General features: G+C 43.7%; 2 protein-coding genes across 8 annotated transcripts in view; both read left to right on the top strand.

The window, feature by feature from the left end:
• ACVR1 (activin A receptor type 1) overlaps window positions 1–3,626 on the top strand; it is a 76,207-nt gene extending 72,581 nt beyond the window's left edge. For all 5 annotated transcript variants that reach the window (XM_083410082.1, XM_083410079.1, XM_083410080.1 and 2 more), the window contains exon 10: window positions 922–3,626. In XM_083410082.1, the coding sequence (XP_083266208.1) occupies window positions 922–1,056 (135 nt within the window). In that variant the 3' untranslated portion in view covers window positions 1,057–3,626. The remainder of the gene's footprint in view (window positions 1–921) is intronic.
• Window positions 3,627–11,230: 7,604 nt separating this feature from the next.
• Window positions 11,231–16,319, top strand: part of ACVR1C (activin A receptor type 1C) — a 44,094-nt gene continuing 39,005 nt past the window's right edge. The window contains exon 1 of one of the 3 annotated variants that reach the window (XM_083409922.1): window positions 11,231–11,496. In XM_083409922.1, coding sequence (XP_083266048.1) covers window positions 11,421–11,496 — 76 coding nt within the window. In that variant the 5' untranslated portion in view covers window positions 11,231–11,420. The remainder of the gene's footprint in view (window positions 11,497–16,319) is intronic. The other 2 variants (XM_083409921.1, XM_083409923.1) reach the window with 2 other exon arrangements.

Consider the following 16,319-nt stretch of genomic DNA (forward strand, 5'->3'; position numbering starts at 1 on the left):
TATGTGCCCTTAAGAATGGGTATACTCTTAAGGGACAAGGCTTAAGGGACATGGGGTGCATGGTCACAGAAATTAATCCTTGCCCTGAGAAGAGCTATTACTTTTCTCAGGGTGGGGTGGGGGCTAACTCCACGTAACAGTGATGCCAAATCATTGTTAAGCTTCAATGGCTATAGAAGGGGTGGGGGGAACCTTTTTGGCCTTGTAGGTGATGTTTGACAGGTGTGTGGGAGTGCTCATATGCCACTCAGACAATGTCAGTATGACACAAGAATGACAGGTGGGCTGTTTCACCTACTGCTCAGAGCTTTGCCTCCCCTCTCCCCTTCCCTGCTACAGCAGTGGCAGGGGAATGAAGGAGCAAAGATTCCCCTTTCTTTCACCCCTTTCTTTGACTGCGCACACCTGAGCAGAATTTAACCCCTGTTTGTCATGAGTAGGGGGTTGAGCAGGCATAAGCAAACTCCGGTCCTCCAGATGCTTGGGACTACAATTCCCATCATCCCTAGCTAACAGGACCAGTGGTCAGGGGTGATGGGAATTGTAGTCCCAAACATCTGGAGGGCCGGAGTTTGCTTATGCCCTGGGGTTGAGTCTTGCTGCCTTGCCTGTAAGGGAACAGCTGGGAACAGGCATTTCCAGCTATGCAAGATTAATCATGCCCTCTAGCCCATCAGCTGACATCATCAGTGACGTCACCTGGTTGGTGGGTATGGTTTGCAGAAAACTGCTTTGCATGTTCATTTGGACCCCTTGGCAGGCCAAGAATGACCCAGGACTGGTTGTTCCCCACCTTTGGACTACCGCTTGGTGTGGTGTCTGAAATGATCTTATATAGATTCTTGAAGTCTACTGAGATTTGCATGGACAGCGTTTCAAAACTTGATCTGATCTGAACACCCATCTACCTTTCTTTTTCAGACATTAACTTCCCTTGCCAAGTTGATGAAAGAATGCTGGTACCACAATCCATCAGCCAGATTAACAGCGCTGCGTATTAAAAAGACTTTGACCAAAATCGACAATTCCTTAGATAAGCTCAAAGCTGACTGTTGATAACCAACACCTGATGCTGACAGGACATCATGGCTTGTGTCCAGCATGGAAGAATGGCTTGATGAACTCTAGGATCCGGCCACAAGTGGCTTCAAACAGAGGCAGAGTTGTTTACCTAACCAGCCATTGAAAAGGAAACAGACCCATGTGAGCCTTAATCGGTGACTGTCCGTGGTATTTTACAAATGGCCAATCTGTAAAGACTTAATGCTGAATCTATGGTGGCCTATGGAAGGAAGGAAGGAAAGAAGAGAAGTCCTAAGACAAAACTGGGGCATTAAAACCATGGCCTTTTTTTTATTATTATTTCATGAAAAGAAAGAAAAAGGAAAGTGTCTCCTTGTCTCGCTTCCAAGTGGAAGTGGTCAATTCGAATCAGCAATATTGCCTGCGCTTCTCGTTATTGCACTAGGGATTCCTTGCATTCCTTACTTGCACTGCTACGGTTTAATTTGAAAGACATGACTTGCCAAAAATATGATTGGCCCTGTACTCATTGATATGTTGTTTTTTTTAAATAATAATAATAATAATGGGAAATCCAATTTGGGAAATTGAACTTGTAACTGACTCTTTTTATTATTATTTTAAAGCTGCATTTTACATATGTGTACCGTTTACAATAATGCTGGACGCTAGGAATTATTGTTTATATGGAAACTGCGAACTTTTATTTATTATTAGTGCACTTAACAGTTTTAAAATACTGAGGAAAGTGCGAATAGTTAAAAGCTTATTTTTATGTGGCTTCTATCATTTATTTCTTACAGACGTATTTTTTTGGGGGGGGGGAGGTTTAACACGGTATAACCTGAAATGGTCCTTCTCCCTGCCCCCCCCCCCGTATTATCAGTTATACACTTTAATCGCCTTTTTTTAAAGTGCTTCACATTTTATATGCGTGTGGTCTGTAACATATATTTTTCAGTTCAAAATACGCGGAACATTTATATATAAATATTATATAGATATATATATCTCTCTTAAATATAAAGCCATTATCCAAATGATGCCACATCTAGTACCTTATTGATCCTAGAGAAAGGGGAGCAGCAGAAGAAAATGGCGGAATGGTAGGCCATGGATCGTATGATGGGAAAGTGCATTTTTCTTCTTCTAAGCTATATACGTAATGTGCATATGAACTCTACCGGGGAGGGGAGAAAGCTATTTTTTAAACTTTACTTCCTTTTTTTGTATTTAGCAGTTATTTGTATAAATGACATAGAATATTTTCAAGTCAAATGGAAAGAAAATGTCCCCTCGTTCTGTTAGTGCCTCTTGTGGTTCGAGGTAAACGCCGTAAAGTTTTGCATCACCAGCGTATATCCACTGATTATCTTCTCCCTGCCTTTGCTGTTTCTGCAAGTCAGAAGCAGTGTCAACAAACTGGTGGTGTAGGACAGAACGCCACTGAAAAACACCAGAGAGGTGCTTCATAAAGGTGATGCTGATGTTGGGATGCCGGGCAGTTGTTGTTGGGGAGGTGGGGTCTGTGCTGGAGCAATGACCTCGCAAGGACACAAATTATTGTGTGATGATGTATGAACAAATCAGATCATGCTGTTCTGACCGTGGTGTTTTTGTTTTTTTAAAAAATAATAATCTTGAGTTTCCTGAGTAAAGAGTTTTGATCTGAGTGCCTTGCCTTATAACTGTGTAGCTGTTCTCCCTGTGGAGCCCTCATAGTGAAAACGATGGATGCTGAATGTAAGTGGCTGTCCTAATAACCGTTAAACCAGCACGATGCCGCAAGCTTAGGAAACAAGCTGAATGGACTTTGTTTTGAGCCGATTGTTCCAAACGAGACAGGGCCCTGTTGCGGCTTCCATTTCCCCTGTTCTCCTTCACATTGCTTTACGAAAGCTCTTTTGGGAAAAGCGTTGTAAGAGCTTTGATTTGTGCGCCTTTGCTCCATGGAAAACTGCTGCGCCTGTCACTGAATACAGGGGGCGGGAGGATATGGGGTTGTTTCCAACTCAGTTCTTCTTAGAGTTGGACCCATTGAACCTGATGGAACTCAGTCATGCTCTTAGTTTCAGCGGGTCTACTCTGAGCATGTCTAACACTGGCTGCAAACCATGGCCCCTCTTCTGAGACGGGGTTAGGTGTGCCATGATTTGCTGTTCTGGAAACTGAATTGATAATATGATCTGTTCACATGTTGCGAAGAAATGCTGGGAAGAGTCTGTGTTTGGATGCATTTGTCCATAGGGTTTCCAGGGTGTTGAGATGAAGTTTGGTATTTGCTTGGAGAATGATGGCTTGCCACAAAAAGTTTCATCCTGCTAAAAATAAATAAATGATGATAAGGAAACTGGGGGAGGGTGGAGGAGAGGAGAAAAAATCTCTCTCCTCCTGTCTGGTTAATCAGAGTGAACTTTTCCATGTGTTGGTGGGTGAGCCAGACTACCTATCTATATTTAAAAAGCAAACTTCTAGTTCTTCTACCATTTGTATGGTTAATTTGAAATAACCTAATTTGTGAATGTCTTCTTAATGATGAGGTCCTCTTTTAACAGTATGAAAGTCTTCATCAAGGAAAGTGATATTAAACATTTTTAAATGAATTGTGGGTGTTCTGGCACATCTGTACTACTGCTTCAAGTTTGCTTACTTAGTAGTACAATATCTACTGCTTGTTAGTGGCAGGTCAAGTGTTTTTTCGGGATCTAGAGCATGGTAGAAACATGGGAAGCGTCAAGGAATAGTACTAGCACAGCAGGACTGTGTTGGGAGGAGATAAAATTGCATCTGTTTAGAGGAGGCTCAATTGCCCTCTTACGATTCCAGCAATAATAAAATGTGTGTGGACATAAATTCTGCATTAAACCCTGATTCTGGTGATCCTTTGATGGGCCAGGCTAGCAGTTCCTTCTATCCCTTATCAAAAATATTTCCTTTAAAAACCAAATTCAGCACTCATTCTTCTTTATTCAGTGCATTTACACCATGATTATTTGATACCCTACACCACAGGAACAAGCATGTCAGCTAAGGCTGTGTACAATTCCTTGGGAGAGTGAAGTTCTAATCGATGCTTGAGAAATTCAATTTCTTTGAATTCCAATGTGAACAGATCTGATCTGCGCTTCCTGGGCTAATGTACATACTGGAATGTACTTATCCTTTGGATTTCACACTTCTCTGAATTTTGCAATAAAGTTCACTCAAAAAATCAATAACAATATGTGTTCTTAAAAAATGTGTATTTCAAGATGAAATGCTTCTGAAAATACGTTGAGAAATGTGTGCATTCAGGTAAAATGTTGTCAATGGCAAGAATACATGGAATAAACTGGAAAAGTGTTGGGATCACAAATGGATAAGCTGTTAACAAGCAAAGTCTGCCAGAGTACAATGTTCAAAACTTGCAAAATGACAGTGGTCGGGTAGAAATTGCCTTTTGACTGGCAGAGTAGAGCAGTTTCCCCCCTTCATATTGGTTACTCTAGATGGATATTGCAATTGCTCATATTGCAAAATAGATTTAAAAATAGAACTTGAGGTCCAATGAAAGGGAGGGAAAATATTATTGTTCAATGTCTACAGATTAAAGCACTGAGTTTGGGGGGCTTTTTTTAAGAAAAAGAAGAAGCAAACCAACTTGGCTAGCTAATTCTGAAACCTCTGAAAGCCCCCTGCAAATATTGAATTGCTTGGTTCCATAGTATTGGACATTTGAATAAAAATAGGCAGGTGGCCACGCTAATTTTGATGAGCAGGAGTGGAAGAGGGAAGACAAGTGTAACGTTGCATTCATTTAAACCTGGTGTTAAAATGTATGGCTTTTTAAAAAAACCTGTGTTAACTTGGTGGCTTGAACTCCTGCTGTACAGTATTTTTTATCAGTAATGTGTGGTCGTAGCACTGTTCAATTTAGGTTACTTTAAATCAATTGATATAACAGTGATAAAGTGCAATTTTTCAGGAAATCCCTCTTACAGACCTACAATTTTTGGAATTCATTGGGAAGTGGAATTGACTGTTAAGCCACACTGAGAATTGTAGCTATGGGAGGGGAATTGGTGCCTCTTAACTTTCAGCACCCTTAAGAAACTACAGTTCCCAAGATTCTTCGTGTGGGGGAGGCATAATACTGCTTTAACTGCATAATGCTGTAAGGTAAAGGGAACCCTGCCATTAGGTCCAGTCGTGGCCGACTCTGGGGTTGTGGGGCTCATCTCGCTTTATTGGCTGAGGGAGCCGGTGTACGGCTTCCGGGTTATGTGGCCAGCATGAGTAAGCCGCTTCTGGCGAACCGGAGCAGCGCACAGAAACACTGTTTACCTTCCCGCCGGAGCAGTACCTATTTTATCTACTTGCACTTTGATGTGCTTTCGAACTGCTAGGTTGGCAGGAGCAGGGACCGAACAACGGACGCTCACCCCGTCACGGGGATTCGAACCTCCAACCTTCTGATCGGCAAGTCCTAGGCTCTGTGGTTTAACCCACAGTGCCACCCGCGTCCCTTGCATAGCATAATGCTGATGGGGCCTATATTTGCCCTTGTTTCCTAATTATGCAAGCCTGCTTTTATTTCTAAAGATGATTGATTGTTTTCAACTTTCAGTTCCTGCAGCTGAAAGTGCTGTTCACAAGTGACAAAATAATTAATCTCCCTTAAAAAAAGAAAAGAAAACTTGTTAAATAGGGTCACTTGTATTAACTGGGGCAGCCATTGCATTGTGTGTCTCAACCACTAGATGTTAAATAAGCTGATGGAAGTACTATATGTGGTAAACGTATTATCACATTCTCATAAAGGTTTATTTCAGGAACATGTGGTTCTCCAGATGTTCATAGTTCCTGAACATTGGCCATGCTGGCTGGAGGGCTGATGAGAGTTGTAGTTGATCTTCTGGAGGGTCATGCCCCAGGTTATATGGTGCCTGTGGTCCAACTTAAATTCCCAGCAATTGTCTTTTCTTAGCTGTAGTAGGTGATATAGCCTTTCCACTGATGTGCACTGTTTTGTGTTCAAGCTTTATGTCTCCTCTTGTTTCTCTGCTCATTCTGCTCATGGCCCTTCTTTGCACTGGCACTTGCAAAACCCCTTTCCCCAATCACCACGCATGGGGAAAGCACGCTTGCAGAAAATGAGCTGGCCACCAGAAACTTTCCAAAACAAATACACTGATAAGTAATGTGTCCCATAGGGGAAATCAATAGACCATTATTTTCAAGATGCCAGTCAAACAGAATCGTTCTAGGCTCCAGAGTCCAAGGTTTATTCCCCAAGCAAGCTGGAGCAGATAGGCAGAGCTGTAAATCTTGGAGGGAAGTTTTCATAAAGAGAAGATTGCAAGCAGCCAATGAGGAGGCAGCATTTTAAGGACGCCTCTTTTGAGTTGCACAGCAGTGCAGGAGCATCTTCTGGGAATTGAGATGAATGCTTCAAATGGATGGTAGTCATGGATTCCTAGCTCTTTAATGCAATGGGGGTAGTATGAAGTGTTTGTTTATTGTTGACCAAATTTTCCATTTTGCAATAATTCCTAGAGCATTGCATTTTTTAAAAAGTGTACAACCTTAGACATTGTCAGCATGCACCTAAAAGTGTGACTGTGGCCAACGCTGGATTGGAGGTATTATACAAGGAAACATGACAGTATGTAGCTTCCTGTGGACCATGGCTTTTCCTCAGCTGAAGGTGTGAAATGGCCATTGTTTGTTTACATAAGAACATAGGAGGCTGCCTTATACAGAATCAGACCATCGGTCCATCTATCTCAGAGTTGTCTCCTTTGACTGGCAGTGGCTTTGCAGAGTTTCAGATGGGACATTGCCAGCCCTTACCTGGAGATGCCCTTGGGAATTGAACCTGGAATCGTCTCCAAGCCAAGCAGATTCTCTGCTATGTCCCTTTGTCCCTTCTCCAGTATGTATCATTCAGACTAGATGTTCAGTGGTGCCATTTTTATTCAGCTGAATTTGAAGTATTTACTTTAAAAGTTCCCAGCGGCTCCTTTCAATGTGGAAAAGTGCTCAATATTCTAAAGATACCTTGTTTCAGTCTGGTGCAATGTATTTAAAATAGTTATGTAAAGGTAAAGGGGCCCCTGACCATTAGGTCCAGTCATGGACGACTCTGGGGTTATGGTGCTCATCTCGCTTTACTGGCCAAGGGAGCCGGCATACAGCTTCCGGGTCATGTGGCCAGCATGACTAAGCCACTTCTGGCGAACCAGAGCAGCGCATGGAAACGCCGTTTACCTTCCCGCTAGAGTGGTACCTATTTATCTACTTGCACTTTGACGTGCTTCCGAACTGCTAGGTTGGCAGGAGCAGGGACCGAGCAATGGGAGCTCAGCCCGTTGCGGGGATTCGAACCGCCGACCTTCTGATCGGCAATTCCTAGGCTCTGTGGTTTAACCCACAGCGCCACCCGTGTCCCTTAAAATATTTATATTCTGCCTTAATTTCAAAGATTTATTATAATATGTATAATAGCTTTAGTGAGTGAATATTTACCTATTCGTAGTTGTACATTTATCTTTTGGAAGAGGTTCCTTTTTATATACTAAAGCTGAATCCTGATAGGAAAGAAGTGCTGTGGGTGGGTGGTTCCTGTGTCCTGGAGGGGGTGCTCTCGCCTGTAGGTTCAGAGGCTGGGAGCATACCTGGATTCCAACTTGTCACTGGAGTCACAAGTGGTTTCTGTGGCCAAGAGTGCTTATTATTTATTGAGTTTATATACCGCCCTATAACCAGGGGTCTCAGAATAAAATCAAGATATAAAACCACAAAATACATAATAAAAATAAAAACAACAACCCAATAGCCCCCCCGCCACCACCCAAAAACCACATTTTAAAAGGGAATAGGATGTAAATAATAATAATAATAATAATTTATTTGTACCTTGCCCATCTGGCTGGGTTTCCCCAGCCACTCTGGGCGGCTTGCAACAAAGATTAAAAATACATCAAAATGTAAATCAGGTCAACTAAGGTAAAGGTAAAGGGACCCCTGACCATTAGGTCCAGTCATGACTCTGGGGTTGTGGCACTCATCTCGCTTTATTGGCCGAGGGAGCCAGCGTACAGCTTCCAGGTCATGTGGCCACCATGACTAAGCCGCTTCTGGCGAACCAGAGCAGCACACAGAAACTCCATTTACCTTCCCGCCTACTTGCACTTTGACGTGCTTTCGAACTGCTAGGTTGGCAGGAGCAGGGACCGAGCAACGGGAATTCACCCCGTTGCGGGGATTCAACCGCCGACCTTCTGATCAGCAAGTCCTAGGCTCTGTGGTTTAGACCACAGCGCCACCCGCATCCCTTTAGGTCAACCAAAGACTTGGTTAAAAAGGAACATTTTTGCCTGGTGCCTAAAGGTGTATAATGAAGGCGCCAGGCGAACTTCCCTGGGGAGAGCATTCCACAGACAGGGAGCCACTGCAGAGAAGGCCCGTTCTTATGTTGCCACCCTCCAGGCCTCTCAAGGAGGAGGCACATGATTTACCAGCTATGGTCATTTCTAGATGCGGATAGCCTTGGCCTCAGTTATCCATGCTCTGGTGACCTCCCATGTGGACTACTGTAAATCACTGTATGTGGGGCTGCCCTTGAAGATGCTCCAGAGACTGAAGCTAGAGCAGAATGCTAAGCCAGTAGGTCGGGCAACCCAATGGGACCAGGTGTCACCAGTCTTAAAATTGCACTGGCTGTCAGTGAGCTAGAAAGGTGAACTTTGTTCTGTTCTGTTCCAACCAATAACCAACCTGTCCTTTGTAACTTGTTTCCTGTCCCTCCTGCACTTGATACTTGACACATTTTAGGATCATCCCAGACTTCATTAGGTCTGTGCTTCACAAACTAGCAAGGAATATGAGAGGGTTTCATTGTCCTTGTGTCCATTTTACATGCTTGATGTTTAGAGGGAATGGGTGCTTGGTTCCACAAACACACAAAAACATCAGAACAACTTGATTTCTTGGGTTTTACACCTGGTAGAAAATGGCTTGAGTATACTTTCCGCTATTTGAACGCCATTGAGACCTTGGAGGGAACAGCCAATGAGCGTCTAGGGAGTATCAGCAGTTTGCTAAACAATGCTAGTGCTTTCTGCATTTGCTATGCAAACACAGTGTCTCCAATTTGTGTGCTCTTCCCAGTCACCACCATTAATTTTTGCTACAGTTTGGCTATGAACTCCCCCCCCCCAAAAAAAAAAACCCAGATACATTCCGAAGCAGAACTGTAGGATAGGGTACTTTTAAGGAGATTTTGAAGGCAACTACCAATCTCAAGAACTGAATATAAGAAGGATGCACGTTATTTCCCCCCTGGGGCAGAAGCCAGTGGTAGCCCACAGCGATGAACATAGTGCTGCTTTTGTGTCACGAACTCTGGCATCCAAGTTTAATTCTCTAGCTGATGAGTTCAACCTTCTGCTACTGCATGTAAGCAACCACAGAGGCCATTCTTGGAAGGATGCAAGAGTCAAAGACGTAAGAGGGTGGGTGGGTAGGAGGACTGAACGGTGACACAGATTTTAATTCTGCTACCCTGACAATTACTGCTCTCACTTTTGGACTGCACAGATGAAATGAGAACAATTCACGATAATGGTAAGGGTCAGGCTTAACTTTAACAAGGTAGAAAAAAAATGGAACTCTAACCTTACAGTTTTCCTGTGTAGATGTGATACACTTATTTTTTTTACTTGCTAACCTACATATGAATAGTGAAATTCTGGGCGATTTAAATTCTGAGGATTTAAACCCGTCTCCTGTGTCCTCATCCAACAGACTAACCACTTAGGTTAAAGATATTTGTAGCAACCCAGGAAGCATGGTGGAGTTTCTCCTTATTTACTTGTGTCTGTTTATCTCATCACACATGTTCCACTTGGTCACTTTAATTCAGGATTTCATAGTTCCAAGTACAGTGGTACCTCCGGTTATGAACTTAATTTGTTCCGGAAGTCCGTTCTTAACCCGAAACCGTTCGCAACCCAAGGTAACTACTTCCGGGTTAGCAGAGTTTGTAACCCAAAGTGTTTGTAACCCGAAGAACCACTGTAAATATTTGCCAGTTACATAGATACAGCTGAAAGGATATGAGAAATAGCTCTGATACACAATGACAACCTGTGCTCCATTTCTATTTCAGTGGGTTGAAACTGGTCTCAATTCTGATACTCTAACCACTACTACACACACCCACACACACCAGAATGGGCGCCTTTGATTTGTGTGGAAAAAATCATGTTAAATGAATGAACCAATGCTTGAAATGTTGGTGGTGGTGGTGTTTTTAAAGACACCTGGAACTGTTTTGAGTGCTCTAATTCTACATTTGCATTTAAATAATCTTAAAAATCAAGGCTTAGTATCAGTGTTTTATTAATTTACAGTGGTACCTCGGGTTACATACGCTTCAGGTTACAGACTCCGCTAACCCAGAAATAGTACCTTGGGTTAAGAACTTTGCTTCAGGATGAGAACAGAAATCGCGCAGCAGCAGCAGCGGGAGGCCCCATTAGCTAAAGTGGTGCTTCAGGTTAAGAACAGACCTCCAGAACGAATTAAGTTCTTAACCTGAGGTACCACTGTATTTTTTACTATGGCATGTTTATCTGTATTTTTTATTCAGAATAGTTTCTTTTCTCTTATTGTATTACGAAAAATAAGATGCAATGAAATCATACTCAAAACAATCAATTACTGCCTGTAACGCATCGCCATCCCATGGAACGCATTCCTGGGGGGAAAGCTTTTTCCTGGGTACTAAAACATTACTGCGCTTTTTGAGTTACTGTATCAGGAAAAAACGTGACCTGCCGGTAAACAAAAGACAATGTGTGCGAATCACCTGCAAATAATTAAATATAATGGCGAACGCACGTTAGCACTGCCTTCCACCCTTGGAATTAGAAGAGTGCGTACAGGTGAGCGCGCGCGCGCGCGCAGGGCAACAAAGGGCCAGCGGCAGTCTCGGGTGACTCGTGTGCTACCTGAAGAGGAGCCACCTGCAGAGAATGCCTCGCGCTCCACGGACAGAGGCCCGAAGTTTGGAGCCACGCCGCTGGACAGGCGTCGGCCCTCGGCTCTCTCTCTCCCTCTCCCGCGGGCCAAACCCCCTCTGCCCTGTAAACAGGGACCCAAGGGGTGTGTCCGGGCCGGGCGGAGCCGGAGGAGGGCGAAGCTGCAAACCCCACCCCAGGCGCCGCTGCCGCTCCCCCCACAGCTGACAGTCGCTGCTTGCAGCCTGCCCTGCCGGGAGCGTCGGCCAGGGGAGGGGAGAGGGCAGCCGCGGGAAGCCCGCCCTAGCGGGGCTGCGCGCGTGTGCTGCCGCCGCTCGCCTCGCTCCACTCCGGCCGCTCTTCCTCCCGCCAGCGCCTCTCCCATGTGCTGCCATGCGACCTCCGGCGTCCCGCTCCGGGCTGGGCGCCTTGGCGCTCGTCCTGGTAGCCTGCGCCTCTCTCTGCACAGGTAAGGAAAAACAGTGTGGGGGGGGGGGCTCGGGATCTGGAGAGGCGGCGGGATACCTGTTTCTTCGCGTGGGACGTGTGGCGGGGCGGTTCTGGCTTGGAAACTTTTTTTTGTGCGTGTGGCTTTTCTTCCAGGAAACTGCCCACTCGGTCTGTGCGCATGCTCTCTGCACGTGCCCAGAGGCATTCGCCCCCATCCCTTTGGTCCACTTACACGTACCTTTTTTTAAAAAAAAAATATTGACTAGGTCCTAGGATGAAATGGCTGTGTTGCAAAAGAACGATTTGGGTGATTAAATCTCGTGCGTAAGGGAAAGAAATGTGACTAGAATGAAAAATTGCTCGAATGGCTCTGTTGCCAAAGAACGGTTTGGGTGTTAAATCTCATGCAAATATACTCAAAGGGTGTTTGTTTGTTTTCAACTATTCTTTTAAAAAAGGAAGGGAAAGGAATAAAGCGCCCGTGAATGGGGTTGGAGGAGAGTCCCGTAAGTTCGGTCATTGGAGAGCGGCTCCAGGTTTGATCCTCCTGAACTCGGCTTAATATAAAACCTTTTGGGTGGTGGCTACGATTCTGAGGGCAAAGGCCGGTTAGAGTTGACGGCAGGGAACTGTATATATATATTTTACAGAGCGTGTCTTTTAGGTTTACAAACTCAGCTGACTGATTTAAATGGCTCTGGGATCTATTCTGCCAGAAGTTACAATCCAGAGGTTCTTCCTGCCTGGTTGTAGATGTAGAGGGAGCACTTGGTTGTTACTTAGGGCGAAGGGCGTTCTACACATTCCTCAGAAGTATTACTTCATGGGATTCAAGGTTTAACCCTGGGGTTGAAACATGCTTGGGGGCAGGGCCCCTGGAGTCATACCTTCACAACTTCACGTTTCCTTTATTTATGCAACTTTTGCTGCACTTGCACATAGAGCATTTTGCTTGAAAGGAATTTGGGACCGTTTGCTATTGCACCAGTTTCCTTCATGTCAGCTGAGGAATAGGAGTATATTTATAGACTGGGAATGAACTGGGTTTTCTAAAGACTTGCAATTAAATCCCTTGCATTTTGAGTTTGATCTGGTTGGTACTCCTTGACAACCGAATGGTTTCTAGTATATTTTAACTTGCTGCATCAAGTGTATGCATAGCTGTCAACTTTCGGAGTTGAAAATAAGGGATCAGCAGCCTCACCTGTCCCGGAGACAGTCTATGGGATATCTAACAATCTGGGATAGCAGCGGGAAGCAGTGGGAAACGGCACTGAAATAAGGGAATTTCCCGCAAAAAAGGGAAGGTTGACAGCTATGAGTGTATGCTTGCTCTGAACTTCTAACATGGAAGAAAAAAGTGTAACCCTGCAATCCTATACATGTCTACTCAGAAGTTAGTGATTTCAGTGAGAGTGAGGCTTACTCACAGGTAAGTGGGGTTAGAATTTCAGGTTGAAACTGTTTCAAATTAAACTGATATGGTCCAGTTATTTTCTCTCTCGCTCTATGAGACATCCCGAAGTGGTGTGTAGAACTCTGATTCAAATGCATGCTTCCCCCCCTTAAACCCACAAAAATCTATTTTTGTGTGTAGGGTTCCATCAGTGTTGTTCTTCTTAGTATGTTCTCAAAATACTCTCAAAGGTGGGGGGAAAATCATCTTATTTTAGTTGTGATATCCACTGTGTTGGAACGAATGGGCAGGCAGGCAGGCAGGCAGGCATAGAGGCAATCCACTCGTATTAGGCACCAGTTCAGTATCTAAGCCACATCTTTGGTGCACAGTGAGCAAATGGTGCTTAGGTGAGAAAGATGGGCTCCGAGGGATATGGGGAAAGGACAGGTTTGGAGAGCGGAGGTTGTGTCTCTGGCAGTTTGGGGTGCATCGCGTGCATGACAGTTAGGAGGAAATATAGCATGTGACAGGTTTTCAGGATTATGAAGAGCTATGGGAGCAATGTTCTGGGATAATATGCAGAGGAGATGTTTGTTGGATAGGGGCTGCTGTATCAGAGTTGTGGGAGGAGAACCACTTGGGAAAAACAGACTGAGGACAATGGGTTTGAGTTTGATACTTAAAGGGTGTGAATGCAATTAATGTGCACAGATTTTATGTAAATAGGAACGAGCCTGGCAGTCCTAGCAAAAATCAAACCTCCAAAACTACTGTTTGCATTTCAGAGGAAAGCTCCCATTGGTGCAAATGGAGGCACCATTTTTGGAAATGCAAATAGCAGTTTGAGGGGCAGTCCTCTCACCCCCAAGTACCAGGAGACAAGAGAGAAGTAAACCTCCCATACTATCTCCATAGCCTTGAGGATGCCCATACAAATGAACACAACAAAGAGAAGGGGCACTTCAGCTCTTTGGGGAATTTGCATGAAATGAAGAGCAGTGGGGTGCAATCAGGAAAAAACAGGAGAGGTGGTGAGGTGGACCCGGTTGCTTCCATGTCTAAACCTGAGTTCTCTCAAGAAGATTTTTTCCATAAGAACATATTTGCATGAACTTGGAATTCTAATGTATATTGGCAGCAGAGCTAGATGTAATACATTCTAAATATATGGAACAAGTTTGTGCCAAGGTAACCCACATTCTATGCCGAAAATGTGGAATTCTATAATCTGTATAGATTATGGAAAGTCAGAAAATTTGCAAGTATCTGCTTATTTGCAAAGCTATGTTGCAAATAAGCTTATGGCAATTTCACCAAATGTTGCATACTCTGGAAAACCTATCTTCACACCTGTGTGGCTCTCCTCTTGTTCCTTTTTTGAACACCGAAAGCTGATAGCCAAAACATGCTGAATATTTTCAACCTAATATCAGATTCCACACTTGTATTATATAGAGACGATAAGTACTAGGTTTAATTACTGTGGTGCATGGCATGAATGTTTATATGACCCAAAGTGTTTGTGCGATGTAGATGCTTGCGTGTCAACAGTGGTAGAAGTAAGACCAAAATCATTTATAAATAATTATGATGTGTGCCACTTCTAATGCTGAGGCAGACACAATTCCAGTAAAAAAAAATTGTGGGGAGGGTTTGAATGCAGTTTGGTCTGTATGTGTGTGAGGGGTTAGAGCAGAGATAGGGAACATGTGGCCCTCCAGATGTTGTTAAACTACAACTTGTATCAGCCCTCATGGCCAGTGGCCAGAGATGATGGGAGTTGTGGAGGGCCATAGGTTCCCCATCCCTGGTTATAGAGGACCCTGGTTACACTGAGATAGGTGCATTCAAAGTATCAGCACTGGTTGTACAATACCCTTTTCTCATGGTCACTTAGCTTTATTCTGTGTGTTCAAATTCATATTACAGTGGTACCTCAAGTTACATACGCTTCGGGTTATGTACGCTTCAGGTTACAGACTCCGCTAACCCAGAAATAGTGCTTCAGTTTAAGAACTTTGCTTCAGGATGAGAACAGAAATCGGGTTCCGGCGGCGCGGCGGCAGCAGGAGGCCCCATTAGCTAAAGTGGTGCTTCAGGTTAAGAACAGTTTCAGGTTAAGAACAGACCTCCGGAACGAATTAAGTACTTAACCCGAGGTACCACTGTATTTTAAAATTTGAGGTGCCATGTAAAGTCCAGAAAGCAAGCCTGCGCATAAATGTACGTGACAAGCATGTGTTCTCCAGATAGTTAATTGCATAATTCAACTGGAATACCAAGTCTGTTTTCTCCCTGCTCTTTTCTTTTTTTCCTTCCAAGAGACCAGGGGTTCGCATCTATTCATTCATAATATTTCCCATTATATATAACTTCTCCTTTCCCCCCCAAATCAAAGATATAATTCATACTCCCTCCACTTTCCTCAGTCTATTGTCCGTATAGTGTTGACAGCTGCTTGTAGCTGATGTGTCTTCATTATTATTTTTTCAGGGATGTTAAGGAGCTTAGTGCATTTAATTATAATCAATGTATACATTCAAGAACTAGGTCAATTAGGTTTTAAACGGAATAACCAGTCAAAAGCTATTAGGTAGGATGGGTTCAGTCCAAGTTGTTATGATACGGAGGCATCGTACGAGAAAATACGAGTCCATTGACTTTTATTGTTGAGTGCAAATACAGGGGCTTCAAACTTACTTTTTGAATAACTCTTGGTTCTTGTGTCTTAAAATTTTGTATATTTACATAACTGGGAATATGGTAACTGGCACATCAGCATTTATTTTGATGGTGCGATGAGCAACATCAGTGAACATGGCACTTCTGCCATGTAGCATTCATGACAGAAGAATAAAAGTATACAGTCCAAATATTACCAATCTACAGTAAGCCCACTATTTACGTGCATTTAACTTGCATGCTTCAGCTTTGTGCACGTGACAAAAAAAGTAGTTTATTTTCAAGGGGAAGAAAGGGAGCAATGTTCTGGGAAACATAGCTTGGGCAATCCCACCTGCCATTTAATCCAATGGGTTTTGATTATACATGATTTCGCCTTTAGGCGCTTTCCCTGGAATATAACCCTCACATAAATTGCAAGTTTACTATAGAGATACAAATTCCATGGGATTTCTGGGAATAAAACTGGTGTAAGTTGCACGGCTCATTAATAATGTAATGTTCTCTGGACTGTAAACAAACCCATTTACAAGCCATTCTTTTGGCTTGGACATCCCATAAACCAGGGCACTACCAGTGAAAAAGCCCTTTCTCCTGTAGCTGCCTGTCACACCTTATTTGGCAGAGGCACCTGAAGAAGAGCCTCTGAAGATGACCTCCAGGTCCAGGTACATCAGTGATTTTCCAATGATCAGGAATTTTGGATACAGCACCCTTCATCTCTGATGGTTGGCTACTACTGCTATAGGGATATACAGGTG

The sequence above is a fragment of the Podarcis tiliguerta genome (assembly GCF_965153285.1).
Source record: "Podarcis tiliguerta genome assembly, chromosome: 1".
Taxonomy (NCBI): Eukaryota; Metazoa; Chordata; class Lepidosauria; order Squamata; family Lacertidae; genus Podarcis; species Podarcis tiliguerta.